Consider the following 14,955-nt stretch of genomic DNA (forward strand, 5'->3'; position numbering starts at 1 on the left):
GTGGAGCCATACTTGCAGTCAAAAAAAAAAAGAAGGGAGACATAGTTTTTTTTTTTCTGGATGATTAGAATTTTACCTAATATAGAGAACCTATAACCAGGACTGAGGGTTGTTTTTTGTTGTTGTTGTTTTTAATAACAGCTTTACTGAGACATAATTCACGTCATAAAATGCACCCATTATAGCATACAAGTCAATGTTTTTCAGTACATTCACAGAGTTGTGCAACCATCATGACAATTAATTTAAAAATATTTTTATCACTTCAAAAAGAAACCCTGTACCCGTAAGCAGTCACACCCTCTCATTTCTACTAACCTTCCCAGGACTGGGCACACTGATTGCCCTCTGTGTCTACAGATTTGACAATTCTGCATATTTCACCTAAATTAAATCATACAATATGTGACTGGCTCCTTTCACGTAGCATAAGGTTTTCAAGGTCCATCCAAGTCTTCGCATGTGTCAGCAGCACTCCATTTGCCTTTATTGTCAAATAGCATGCAACTGCGTACATAAGCTGCATTTTGTTTATCCGTTCAAGTAAGTAGGTGACGATCCTGTGAGGTGTTTGTACTTTTTGGCTATTAGGAATCAAGCTACCACGAACAATCATGGACAAGTTTTCATTTCTCTGGGGTGTGTGTCTAGGAATAAAATTGCTGGGTCAGAGGCTCATTCTGTATTTAACCTCCTGAGGGAGTGCCGGACTCTTCTGCAAAGTGGCTGCACCATTTTACGTTCCCTCCAGCAGCATGTGAGGGTTCTCATTTCTCCACGTCCTCGCTAACACCTGTTACTGTGATTATGATTATAATATAATCATAGCTGCTGGGGTGGGTATGAGGTGTTGGGGTTCTGATTTGCATTTCCCTGATGACTACTGATGTTGAGCATAGTCATGTGTTTATTGGCCATTTGTATATCTTCTCTGGAGAGCTGTCCTTTGAAAAGATCCTTTGCCATTTTAAAAAACTGGATTAGCTTTTTAATTTTTGTGTGATAAGAATTCTTTATATATTCCAGATACGAGCACTTTGTGAGATACAGAATTTGCAACTATTTTCTCCCATTCTGTGGGTTGTCTTTTCACTTTCTTGATGGTATCCTTTGAAGCATAAAAGTTTTTAACTTTGATGAAGTCCAATTTATCTATTTTTTCTTTGGTTGCTTGTGCTTTTGGTATCATAGCTAAAAAAAAAACAAAAAACAAACAAACAAACAAAACCAACCACTGCCTACTCTTAGGTAAGAATTACATATTGATAAGTAATTCTCACCAAGATCTACTGAAATAAAACAAAACAAATAGAGCACAACCGTGTGTAGCGTAGGCTCTTTTTTGTATAAAAAAAATTGTTAACTTACATATGTATTTGCTTACATATGTATTAAATATCACTGAAAAGACAACAAGAATCTGATAACACTGGTTGCCTCTGGGGAGAAGGAAATGGTTGGCTTGGGGAGAAAGAGACTTTAACTGTATACGCTTAGGTACTTTTTCAGTTTTGAACCATTTGAGTAACTGCTTATTCAAAATATAATTATACATAAAATTTAAATTAAAAAAAATAGATATTCTGTGTTGAGTCCCAGGAACATTCTGTAACAACCAGAAAAAAACTGAAATGAAATAAAGGGTGAGAGGCATCAGACATACTCTAGCCATATGCAACCGAAGAACTGAATAGACTTCTTCTCTGATTAACTGAAATACATTTCAGAACATCATTTCCTTAAGACAATCTGTTTCCTCCCTACTGTGAATAGGCAGCAAATCACACGTCATTTTGTTTGACACAGATAAGACATGTGATGTTGGTGTGTAGGGAGAGGACATTTGTCGAATAACTGCGTGCTATAAAGTTGTGTGGATATTTTTCCCTTTCTGTTGAAGGAAACAATAATGTAACTTTAGTGTTGGGAAGAAACGTCTTTTCCCTCTTCTATTATTGAAAGCAATAAAACAAGGTGAAATAAAAGTTTTTAAATAAGATGAAAACATAATCCTACCACCTTACCCTATTTCAATTATTTTTTTTTTTGACAGTGGTTTATTTATTTATTTATTTATTTATTTATTTATTTATTTAAAGATTTTATTGGGGAAGGGGACCAGGACTTTATTGGGGAACAGTGTGTACTTCCAGGCCTTTTTTCCAAGTCAAGTTGTTGTCCTTTCAGTCTTAGTTGTGGAGGGCGCAGCTCAGCTCCAGGTCCAGTTGCCATTGCTAGTTGCAGGGGGCACAACCCACCATCCCTTGCGGGAGTCGAACCAGCAACCTTGTGGTTGAGAGGACGTGCTCCAACCAATTGGGCCATCCGGGAGCTCAGCGACAGCTCAGCGCAAGGTGCCGTGTTCAATCTTAGTTGCAGGGGGCGCTGCCCACCATCCCTTGCGGGACTTGAGGAATTGAACTGGCAACCTTATGGTTGAGAGCCCACTGTCCCATGTGGGAATCGAACCGGCAGCCTTCGGAGTTAGGAGCATGGAGCTCTAACCCCTGAGCCACCGGGCCGGCCCTATTTTAATTATTTTTATGCGATGATTCAAAGTATATGCTGTTGTTCACTGTTTGTACATAAATATTCAAAACTACCATTTTCAATGGCTGCTCACTGAGCTGATATTCCATCATTTAATTAACTGGTCCCATGATATAAAAGCATTAAGGTTCTGTCCAACTCTGCAGTACTATTAATCATGCTAGAGAAACATCTTTACACTTCTTTTAAATTTTTCTTAGGTTTGATTCCAAAAACAGTGTTATGAGATCAAAGATACAAATATTTTATGGTGCTTTACACATATCCCCACATAGCTTTCCAGAAAGTATACCAATTAAAAAACTACCAGATGATGCTTCCAATATGTCACTACCAAGAAAATAATCAATATCCTACCTGCCAACCACCTTAAGCCCAAACACCTGATCTGACTGACATTCAAGATCTCTCACAATCTGGCCCCATTCAGGCATCAGCCTTCGCTGCCCACACTCCCTCTGTGACAGCCTGGTATCCAGTTAAAGCACAGCCACTCAGTATTCCCTGTGCATCTCCATCCCATCCCGATCACAGGATTCCCACCCGAGTCCTCACCCCATTAGCTGTCTAAAATATCTTAAAATCCCCCAACTCCTACACGCTGAAGCCTTCCATGTCATCTCATCCATGAATCCTTACGCTGTTTGCTACTCTCTATTCTGCACTCTGCCTACTCTTAGACTGAAAGCGGCTTGAAGACACTGACTGTGTCAACCATTCCTGTTCACAAGTGCCTAAGAGAAGAGCTTGAACATGAACATTTGCAGAATGGATGGGTGAACTGAAATTACTTCCCTTCTTCTGAGTAGTACTTTCAATCAACAGCAACTCTTACAATCAAGACTCACTGATGACTTAACGTCTCTTGCTTTACTACTATGTATATGCTGGTGTATAAATGGAGACAGAATAGCATTCCATACAGAGCTCTGGTTGTTCCCATCTCCTATTAGTTTTCCATTGGGATAAATAAAAAAGATACTACTAGATCAAATATATGGTGATGGAAGGAGAACTGACTCTGGGTGGTGAACACACAATGGGATTTATAGATGATGTAATACAGAACTGTACACCTGAAATCTATGTAATTTCACTAACAATTGTCACCCCAATAAATTAAATAAAAAAAAGATACTACTAGTAGTAGCAGTAATAGTAGTAATTTAATAGTAGTAGTGGCCACCATTCTCTGAATGCATACTCTACCCCAGCACTGTTCTAAAAAAATAACATGTATTAACTCATTTAATCCTCAGAAGAACCCTATGAAGTAGGTGATTGTCATCCTCATCGAGTATGTTTTCCCAAACTTTGTATGCATCGTTTTGTACAGCCCTCTGAGCACAGCACTAACCAGCTTGTCTACTCTTCCAGATTAGATTTTAAAAGCTGCAAGGATACACAGGTAATCACACACTCCAACTGATCCAGAAGAAAAGGACACTTGGGAGGGTTATCGCTAGAAAGGCAGATGCCTGCAACATCCTGCATTGTATGAAAATGAAGTATATTTTTGTACAATACAAAGCACATATTAGATGTTATATAAATGCTTACTCACTGCTCCCTCCTTCCATTCCTCTCACCGTCCCTTGCCTTCCTTCTTGTCTTCCTCTCTCTTTCCCTCCCTCTCTCCCATCTTTCCCAATTTCGTAACAGAATTTACTTACACAAGTAAGTCTCTAAGATAATTATTTCTGTGTTTATCTGCTTACTATTTATCTCCCCAACTAAAATGGAAGTTCCACAAAGGTAGTGGCCATAATTGTCATGTTGATGGCTCTGTCTCTCAAGGCTGCAGTCTGCTGAACACACAACAGACACTCAAATATTTAGATGAACGAGTGAAGGAAAGAGAAAAGAAAGGACGATAAGGATAAAGGGAGGAAGGAATGCTTGATGGGCTTGCTGGCATCTTGACTGAAACAGGCACACATGCCCTCTCTGCCACATAACAACTGGCCAGTCCACCAGAAAAGCTACTTAATGACCAAAAGACATGACATTGCCTTACAGACCCACACAGTCTGAGGACTGAAAAAGTCTCGGGCTTGTGCTTCCCTGCCACTTTTCTGGTATCCTTTCTGCCCAACTCTCTCACACTGGTCTCCCGTGATAAGATAAAAAGGCAAACTGTAAAGTAAAACACAGATAGCAAGCTCGGAAAGAGGTAAACCTGTAATCCTTTTCACGATTATTCCCTTGCTCTCTGGAATCCTTCCCAACTGAGCGCACAGTAACCCAAGGTGACTACTAAGTCTTCTTTATCTCTTGAGTTTCTATACTGAACTAGTCTAATGGGCTGACCATCGGCCACTCCAACTGGTGGCAGAATTTCGCAATAAAGCCTGGGTTATGAACACAACTGGGGAGCTCAGAAGATTTTGGCAGCACTGTAACTTTCTCCTTAATTTACATTCACATGCCCAGAAGCCTGACCGAAAGTTAAGGGAAATGTAAATTCTCAACCATCTGAGCCCAATCACAGCTAACACATGCACAAGCACACAAATCTGCTCCATTTCCTTTTGGCCATCTCCTGCCCTTGACCTTGACAGATACAAACCCCTTAGAAAATCTCTAACTAGCAACACATGCCAAGGGCATTTACCTTCTCCAAGAAACATAACCCCAAAGAAGCAAAATATACTTATCCCACGCTGTGAATATACTTTTTAAAACTATCCAACACAACTCAAAGCTAAAAATGTAAGTTAATAGAGGCTAAAGTCAAGTTAGATGGAAGCAATTTTCCTATCAAATACTCTTCCAAAGTTCTATGATAAATTGCTTATTCCACCACTTCTGCCACATCCAATTAAGTTTGAATCATATTTTTATTTACACTTACCTCTGCCACTCGGTGGGTGGAACTAAACCGAGGTGGTAAACCAGCCAAAACACAGTGTTGGTGGGTGGCATTGAGATCATCTGCAGGAAAAATACCAAAAATTAAAATAAAAAAACACCCACACACATACTTAGCACTTATTAGTCACTATGTACTATTAAACTAAAATGCAAAATAAACAGTAAATCCATCATTCAAGAAGAACGGCAATAGGAATTCAAGGAATTAACAATTGCTTTGTAGTCTTTAAACCATTCTTTATAAACAAAATGATCATCAAAACCATGACACTTTTAAGAGTGAAAGGGGATTTTATTAATAATTATTCCAGGACAACTGGTGTAAAACAGTACTGTCCTTAGCAAACAAGATCTACGGGTTACCTTACGTATTTGTAATCTTATGATACCACTCGTCACAAAGTTTACTATTTATCGGTTGAACTTCTGTTTCTTTCTTTTGATATACCTAATTCTACCTGTGCCTTCAGAATAAGCCAACATTCTTTCACATTATTTGATGTTGAACATCTTTCATCCGCAAATCTGTCTTTCTCTCCCCAATCAAACTATCAATTTTGCCCTAACAATTTTCCAGGCAACAAACCAACCAACTCAGCATGTTGCAAAGCTCTGGCTCTCCCAACAGAGTTCAAGCTTACGGATTCACAACCCAAGAGTGAAGTAGGTGGTGAATTCATCAGCTGAAGAATATGCCTAAAACCACATGCAGTGGGAGAGAAACCAATGGCCGAGTTGTTGTGTGTTCTAAGAAATGATGCCACATGTCAGGCAAAATCTGTATCACCTCCATTAGGACATCACTTCCTGTATTACAAAGAAGAGAAATGAAGAGGACTGTTCCCCAGCAACAGAGTTCCCATGTAGGCAACAGAAGCTTCTTACCAAGATACCAAGAAGGGTGATTTTTTAATATACAGAGGGTGCCAAAGACATGCACACACATTTCAAGAAAGGAAAAAACTGTATTAAAATTACACTGATGGTTACCACTTTGAGCACCTCTTGTAATTGCAGTAGTCAAATGTGACTTGTATTCATCTTTTGTTATCAGTATATATTGAATATTACAATTTTAATACAGTTTTTTCCTTTCTTAAAATGTGTATACATTTTTGGCACCCTCTGTATATAATACATAAGATAAATATATCTTTACTGTCTTTCACACATATATAAAGAAATAAAATGAACTTTTGAAAAACATAGTACCTGAAAGAAAATATCATATTGAATGAATTCAACAGCACTTTAGACACTGCAGAAGAAAAGATCAGTGAACTAGAACACACAGAAATGGGAACTACCCAAAATGAAGCATACAGAGGAAAAAAGAGTACAAAAAATATGAAAGAGCATCCATGACCTATGAGACTTATGACCTAATAAGCAGTTTAACATAAATGTAATTTGACTTTCAGGGGATGGATGATGACAGAAAAAAATATTTGAAGAAATGATGGCCAAAGAGGAAAAATAAGAACAAAGAACAAGGGCAACACATAAAAAAACATTAACAAATGAGGTAGACATTAACCCAACTACATCAATAATACCTTTAAACATCCATGATCTAAATACACCAATTAAAAGACAGAGATTGTCAGATTGGATGAAAAAAAAAACAAGAGCCAACTATATTTTGTCAACAAAAAACTCACTTTAAAAATAAAGGCAAATACAGATTAAAAGTAAAGAGCTGGAGAAAACTTTACTACACTAACAGTAATTAAAACAAAGCTGGACTACCTAAATGAATTTTAACTAGAGCAGACTTCCAAGCAAAGAAAATCATCAGGAATAAAGGAAGACATTACCTAATGACAAAGGGGTCAATTCTCCCAGAAAACATAACAATCTTTAAGGTATATGGGCCTTATAACAAAGCATCAAAATATGTGAGGCCAAAAAATAATAGAACAGCAAGGAGAAATGGACAAATCCACTATTGTAGTTGGAGACATCAACGTCCCCTTTCAGAAATGGACAGATCATGAGGGCAAAAATCAATAAGGACGTAAGAACTCAAGGAGATCATCCAGCAACTGGATATAAACTATGGCACATTCACACAATGGAATATTATTCAGCACTAAAAGGAAATGAGGTGTCAAGCCATGAAAAGACATGAGAAAACTTAAATGTGTATCACGAAGTGAAAGAAGACAATCTGAAAAGGCTACATATACCATATGATTCCAACTATACAACACTCTGGAAAAGATAAAACTATGGAGACAGTAAAAAGATCAGTGGTTGCCAGGAGCTGGGGGTAGAGGGAAGAGGATGAATAGGATTACAGAGGATTTTTAAGGCAATGAAACTATTCCGCATGGTACAATAACGGTAGATAAATGTCATAATACATTTTTAAAATCTATAAAATATACAACACCAAGAGTGAACTTTAATGTAAAATATAGACTTCAGTGATAATGACATGTCAATGTAGGTTCACTGAGTGTAAAAAATGTCCCACTCTGGTGGGGATGTTGATATTAGTGGGAAGAACAGTGGGGTCAGGGGTAGACGGGAACTCTCTGTACTTTCTGCTCAATTTTGCTGTGAACCTAAAACTGCTCTAAAAAAATCATCTTTTTTTTTTTTTCAATATCAACTGAAAAGTCTTCAGAAAACATCTCTAAGACTGCCTCGCTCCCCATCTTAAGACCAGTAATATACTCATATGCAGTTATGTCACTATACAAAGTTATTCGCCCTGAGTGTTCTCACAGCAAAGGAAAACTCTTATTTGCATTACTTAATTTAATATTTGGGGAAGCATCTGCACAGTGAACAAAACAACATCTCTTCTCTCATGGCAGTTAGATTATAATGGAGAAGATACAGACAAGAAATTCAGATGGGAAGTGCTATGGAGAAAATAAAGGATAATCTAACAAGCGTTAAGCGTCAGCAGGGGCAGAGCGGAATAGTGTACTCTTCATACACAGCCTGCACGGGTGACGTGGAAGCTGAGATGAGATGGGAACGGTGAGGAGCCTGCGATGCTAAGTTCTGGGAGGAGAGATGTCTAGGCAGAGGAAACAGAGGGAGCCAAGCATGGAAGTGGGCATGAGCTTGCTGTGCTCGCGAAAGAAGGCAGACCAGCGAGAGGGTAGCCTGGTGGGCAAGACGCAGCCAGGAAGTTGAACAGACTCGGGACATCTCTGTTGGTCGTGGTAGGAATTTGGGGTTTTATTACAGATACAACGTGGGAAGCCTTTAGAAAATGTTAAGCAGGGAAAAACTGTGAGCTAAGTTTAACATAGGCCACTGTGGCAGCTTTATAGAAAAGAGAGAGGACTGAAAGGGACCCCGATTTGAAGCAGGAAGACCAGTCAGGAAGCTGTTGCAGGAATCCATGCAGCAGGAGTTGACAGTGACACGGTGAGGGGATATGGTGAGCTGTGACCAGATTCAGAGTTTAGGGGAAAACAATAGGACCTGCTAACAGACTGGATACATGAAGTGAGGGAAAGAGAGAAACAAAGAGCAACTTTGTGGGTTTTCACAGGAACAACTGATGATGGTGAGTAAGTCACAAAACATTAGGAGATTGCATAAACAGTATTTTAAAAATGCAATGAAAGGTGGGGATGATGACATCCGGGATATATCTGGAGTTTGAAATGCAAATACAAAGGCGACAAGGAAGGCTAACAGACAGGAGCGAAGCTGACCCAGTCTCTGTAGGCCAGGGCTCAGAAGTGGGGCTACGGCCTGAGGAAGGCTGGATGCCACTCTCTTCTCCAGCTCTTTCAAGACATTCCAGAATTCTGGGCTGGTCCAGACGGTTTTGCCTACAGGGGGTTTCAGAGTCAAACAAACAAGCAGAGGTTGGAGGAGGTTCCCCCAGGGCAGATTCCCATATAGATTTGAAACAATTTCTAAGACAGACATAAATGCCAGTCTCATCTTTACCTACTCAAATAAAAGTCTAACTGCTCCTACGTCATCGATAATAGGACCCAGAGACATCATAAGGAGAAACAATCATCTTAATGAACAGATCTGTGAAGGGCTTTTGTTCCACAGAGGGAGGGCGGCTAAACCTGACGCAGGTCAAGTGGAGAACACAGCATTTCAGGTAACACTCAGGTTTTTACCGTATTTATGGAAATCCTTGGCAACTCTCTCATCAAACAACTCTTTTTGAAATTGCTCCCAACTGTCTCTAATCCTTTATGACTCTTAGAAAGACCCCTGTAATTTTCCTTTAAGAGCATCTCATTTATCTAAAACCCGAAGTCTATAAATATGGCTCGAGCTCCATGGATTGTGCTTGTCAAAGGATGTACTAAAAAGACATTCCTAGCTTTAAAAGACGACTCTGAATAAATTTTTAGACAGAAAACATTAAAGAGTGGCTACTTGCCACAGCTATCTCAGAATGCAGTTAAAAATGGACTGGCTCTAGATTCAAGTGGAATCGGAGCTTGTAGAATGAAATGTATTCACCAAAAACAAAACGAGCAAAGGCTCACAGTGAGCTGGCTCAATGCTGCGTGCTCCATCAGCGGGGGACCAGAGCTCCAGACACGCAATGCAGCATGAAATGTCATCTTGTATATAAAAGACCACAGATGCAAAGGCGTCATTTACGCTACAGTGACCGATTCATGCCCAGGACTTTCCTGGTTTTAACACTGAAGTCCCTTATCCTGAGACACCTCCCCACGGACAAACCCCAACAGTAGCCCCTCTAAATTTAACCCAGCCGTTACTTCCTCGGTGTTGCGGCTCAGTGTGTCGCTAGGGCTATTTCACCCCAAATTTCTTAAAGTAACAATCAAGAGCTTTGCTAAAGACTCAGTAAGCCTTTCTGAGCTAAATAAGCCCAATACTGAAATCCAATCTTCCCAGTGTCACACGATCACTGAAGCTTTGCGTTCTTACTCACCTGTCCATTCTCATCCCTCAATCTTAATATTTATGACCTTATTTTTCTTAGATGTGGAGACATCCATGACTGAGATCATTTTCAGAATTCAACAGCCAGTGAAAGGGGGGGAAGGGAAACTTCCCAGCAAGATGTCCGTATAAACTCAGGCCTCTAGCTGCCCCATTCCTAGATTCCCAAGGAGACGATCAACGAAATATTAAATGGGATGGAAACTTCTTTCAGCACTACATATTTGGGAAAGGTGCTCGATAAGCCAGACACTGCAAGGAGTTGTGCTGGACACAGTAAAGATGGGAGGAGGTTAAAGAAGGTTGACACATGACCGTCTACTCTGGAAGAGCTGCATCCTGAGAAATACATTAAGCAGGTCCTGAGAGTAGAGCTCACCCCTAACTCAGAAGGTGACGGGCAGAAGGTGAGAGGTTATGGGGCGCCCAGAAGGTGGCCTCTTGCCTCTGCAGAGCAGCACGAAATACACACAACCTGTGGTACTCAGAGACCTCAGGGTGTGTTCTGGCAAAAGGTGTCACTTTGAGAAAAGAACCAGGCCCTGGTGACGTAAGAAAGGGGGGCAAGCAGTATGCTACGATGGGCCAAGGCTGCCATGGCCTGCTCATACCGCAAGCAGTCCACTACACCCCACAAAGACAAAAGCTAGTTACTCACTCCAGGTTGTCGACTCTCTTCTCTCGCCCTGTGAGGATCCATATTCTCCCTTCTTCCTTCAAGTGAAGGATTTGGCTAGCCATCTCTGCTACGTTTTCTGCTACGTTTTCATGGAAACACTCTCAGCACCTATTTGACCAAAAGCCAGTACTAGTCCCCTTTCTACAAGGAGAAACAGACAGGAACGAATCGCTAGACTCCAGCGAAAGTACTGCAGTTCCACAGAAAGACACCGCTTTGATGGAAACGGTCGCTTCTGAAAAAGTTTTACTCAAAATGACAGAAAACATGTTTTATTATCAGTCTCAATATTTTGAGAAGATACCTGATTCAACAAGGCACGGTATCTGCGAAAATGAGGCAATTAGCCATGAAGACGGGACAGCATGAGATCAGGAAACATTTCTCGCAGTTAATTTTTTTTTCATAGTGTTGTTTCGTGTAAAATGATGATGAATGGAGTGAACAACAAAACGCCTGCTGCACAAAAATCAAATTACTGAAGTGAAAAAATTCTCCTAGAACTCAGAGGGAAAAATGAAAATTAGTGACAGAAAAGAGAAGACACGAGAGACAGATTCTAGAAGCCAAAATACATATAACAAGCACCTTAGAAAACAGAAAGTACGAGAACAATCAAAAAAACAATACAAGAATATTTTCCAAAGGTGTGTAAAGGCCTGTGTCTGCACCACAAAATGGTTCACCAAGTACATAAACGTATTCTATTCAAATATTAAAGTATGAATGTGCAAAGAGAAAGCATAATTTACCGCAGCAGAATCAAAATGAAGATGGCCTCAGACACCTCCCTAATATCAAATATCAGAGGTCAATGGACAACATCTCGAGTTTTAAGGTGGAAACTTTGTTAGTCAAGAATACTATAGCTATTCAAGGAAACACTAATAAGCGAAGGTAAAGAAAACCACTCAGATCATGCAACTACTCAGAGAATACGCTGCCATAAGACTTCAGGAAAAAATTGTTAGAACCTACACGTTAGCTGACCAGGGGAGCAGTCAACATAATTAAAACCACAGTATAAAAAGACTACTGGCAAGCATAAAAGTAGGCAAATAATTTCAAATACAGTTATTTAAGTTAATTCAAGTATAGGAAAATAATATTGCAAGTAAAGATGCTTTGCCCCAAACAATAATATATTAAAATTTTAAGTCAAAAATCCAAAAGGGTGTATTTAAAAAATACCTAGGAAGCGAGCAGAAGAGTTTAAGAAAATAAATGTCAAGAAAAACACTCAACAGAAGAATGGAAAAATGATCATCCAATGGACAGCAACAGAAAAAAGTATACAAATGGCCATCAAACGTGGAAAATGCACAATCTCATCAATATGTAAAGAAATGCCATGTACACGAGCAGCATGTTATGGTCACCGATTAAACTGGCAAAAAAGAGTTTTAAATTGTAGTGCCCAGTCTTGTCTAGGGTGAATGAGGTAAAGGAGGCGGGTAAAAGTAACTGATAACCTCATTGCACACACTGCAGGTGGGAATGGAAATTGAACAGTCTTTCTGTACAACAGTCTGACAGTATAGTAAGTACAGTTTTAAAATATCCACACCCTCCACCCTAACCCAGATACTCCACTTCTAGCAATTTTTCCTCAAGAACAGATGCAGACAAAAACAGATGTAAGAAGATGGCCACCGGAGCAATGTATATAATATCCAAACACCGGAAATGAATGAAATGACCAAAAAGAGGCGGTTAATATTGAAGCCACATTTGCAAAAAAAAACTTTCAAGGAGTACTTAAGAAGAAAACATGTTCAAGATACAAAACTATTTTTTAAAAAGACAGATACAAAATGTCGTACCTAATATGATAGTTTCTAAAAAGAAGTAAACATATATTCCCACTATACAGAAAGAAACACTAGAAGGAATTAGACCAATTAGTTATAAATTATATTATCGCTGTATGGTGATATTACTATGCATTTTTATTATCTACTTTGATAGTCTGTAAGTTCTCTACAAAGAGCATGTACCATATTTCATCACTTCCAAGGCACACATTTTTTCTTCGTATTTAGCATCTCCGAAATTGGACAACTTCTGAAAATTGATGGCATCTTTGACTTCATGTTATGTATTATTACGTTTGTACTTAGCAATGAAAAACAAAACAGTAAGTATCACTATTTTTGAAAGATCCAAAGGGAGACAGTTACTGAGGAGAGCCTCAGAAAAGAGGTATTCACTCCCCAAATAAAGACGATGGCTCACAGCCATCAGTGATGGCGGGAGAAGCTTTCGTTAGTAAACCTTCCCCCAAATACGATTTTCTGTGGGAGGGAAAACTCTTGTATAAAAACAAGTACCAGGTGAAGATGACCCCAGGGTACACAGCTTCCCCCCTCTTTTGTTTAAATTAACTTGCATGGAATGCGTTGTCTGTCGTTGGGTTGGGAAGAGAATAGATTCTTGAGGTTAATCATTCATTTTTGCTATTAAATATGCAGAAAGAACGTTAACCCCACCAGAGCAAGGGCTACCTTTACTCTTCCAGGCTGCAACTGTCCCCAAGAGACAGACCGGAGGGCGAAAGGGAAAGGGGGAATGAAACGATGAGAAGGGACAGGGCTTACGTTGACACACAACTTGAATGAAGTAGTTTCCTTCTGTCCCCCCTCCATCTACGCAGAGCCATCACTGCCTTCTGCCCATTACCCCCAACAAACTGCAGGGACCAGAACTTTCCATATAAAGTTGATGAGCAACACGGAAGCAACCACTGAAGACTCTACGTTCTGTTTCGTCATATAACTTTGGACTCCCCTCTTTGGTCACCCCTAGCTCACGTCTCATTTTCCATTGGCAATGGAGGAAGATGGCTACGGTTGCTAGCTAACACCAAGGAAGGAAAAAAGAATGTGCTTTACCAATATGGGGCAAGTTCCTTTTATGTACAAGGCACTGAGTGTTGTGTGCTATACGAGAATATACATAATATAGTGCCGGCTCTCTAAAAGCTTGGCTCTAGTAGGTAAGACTTCTGTATCAAACACTATAGTGCAAAAAGGGAAGAGTTACGGCATCTGCACTAGTTGGTTGGTGCCCCTGCACTGCGGGTATTAAATTTTTTTAATGTCGCCCCTAAACAGGTGAGATGTACATACACCTAGATAAAGGGAAAAGCATGACCCAGGAGAGGGAGCAGTGTGAACAAAGACAAGGGAAAAACGTTTGTGCCAATTTTAGGCCAAAGACACTACAATAGATTGACCGAGGACTATAATTTATGTTTTTAAACATTTTTAAATGTTTACTGAGCCTAGAAGAATTATTCCACAGGAAGAGTTTAGTTAATCTTCCATCATGGGGCACACAGCCTGGCCTTGACATCTGCTGTAGGGACTGATTCAGGAAAAGACAAACTCACTCCTGGTCTAGTTCTAGGCTCAAAGTTTCAACAAGGATTAATTTTAAAAAATAAAATAAAAAATGCATCATTCATGGTCCTTCTTCCACTGTTGTGACAGAAATGGCAAAGCATACACACAGGATATGCAATCAAATTAAAAGCCTGAAACATTCTTTTCCACAGCTCTTGCTATGTTATGTAGATAGAGAGGCAAAGATGGTAGAGTAAGACTGTCAGCCAAAGGGAAAAAACTCCACTCACCCAACCCAGAGGCAGAATTATCCCAACACAGCAGGATTCTGACTGAAGGAAACGTGGAAGAATAGAAGGATCTCACAATTCACAGTAACACATCCCTCCTTAGCTTAAAAGAAACCAGCATTTTTGTTACCTTTGGTGGCTTTCTTATAAAAGATTTGAAAGAGAATATACCGATTGATCCAGGCATTGTGTCAATTTGGAAAGTTCTGGGACGTCACATGGGTATTTGGACTAGAAATAGAGAACCAAAGCATGGCCACTGAAGGAACAGAGTGCCACGGAAGAGTCTAAAAGGTATCTTTAG

General features: G+C 39.7%; 1 protein-coding gene across 2 annotated transcripts in view; it reads right to left on the minus strand.

The window, feature by feature from the left end:
• Positions 1-14,955, minus strand: part of FTO (FTO alpha-ketoglutarate dependent dioxygenase) — a 339,023-nt gene that overhangs the window by 198,141 nt on the left and 125,927 nt on the right. For both annotated transcript variants that reach the window (XM_019732370.3, XM_074314872.2), the window contains one exon: positions 5,405-5,484. In XM_019732370.3, the coding sequence (XP_019587929.3) occupies positions 5,405-5,484 (80 nt within the window). The remainder of the gene's footprint in view (positions 1-5,404; positions 5,485-14,955) is intronic.

Source organism: Rhinolophus sinicus, chromosome 8 (genome assembly GCF_057876585.1).
Source record: "Rhinolophus sinicus isolate RSI-liver-muscle chromosome 8, RSI-T2T, whole genome shotgun sequence".
Lineage (NCBI taxonomy): Eukaryota > Metazoa > Chordata > Mammalia > Chiroptera > Rhinolophidae > Rhinolophus > Rhinolophus sinicus.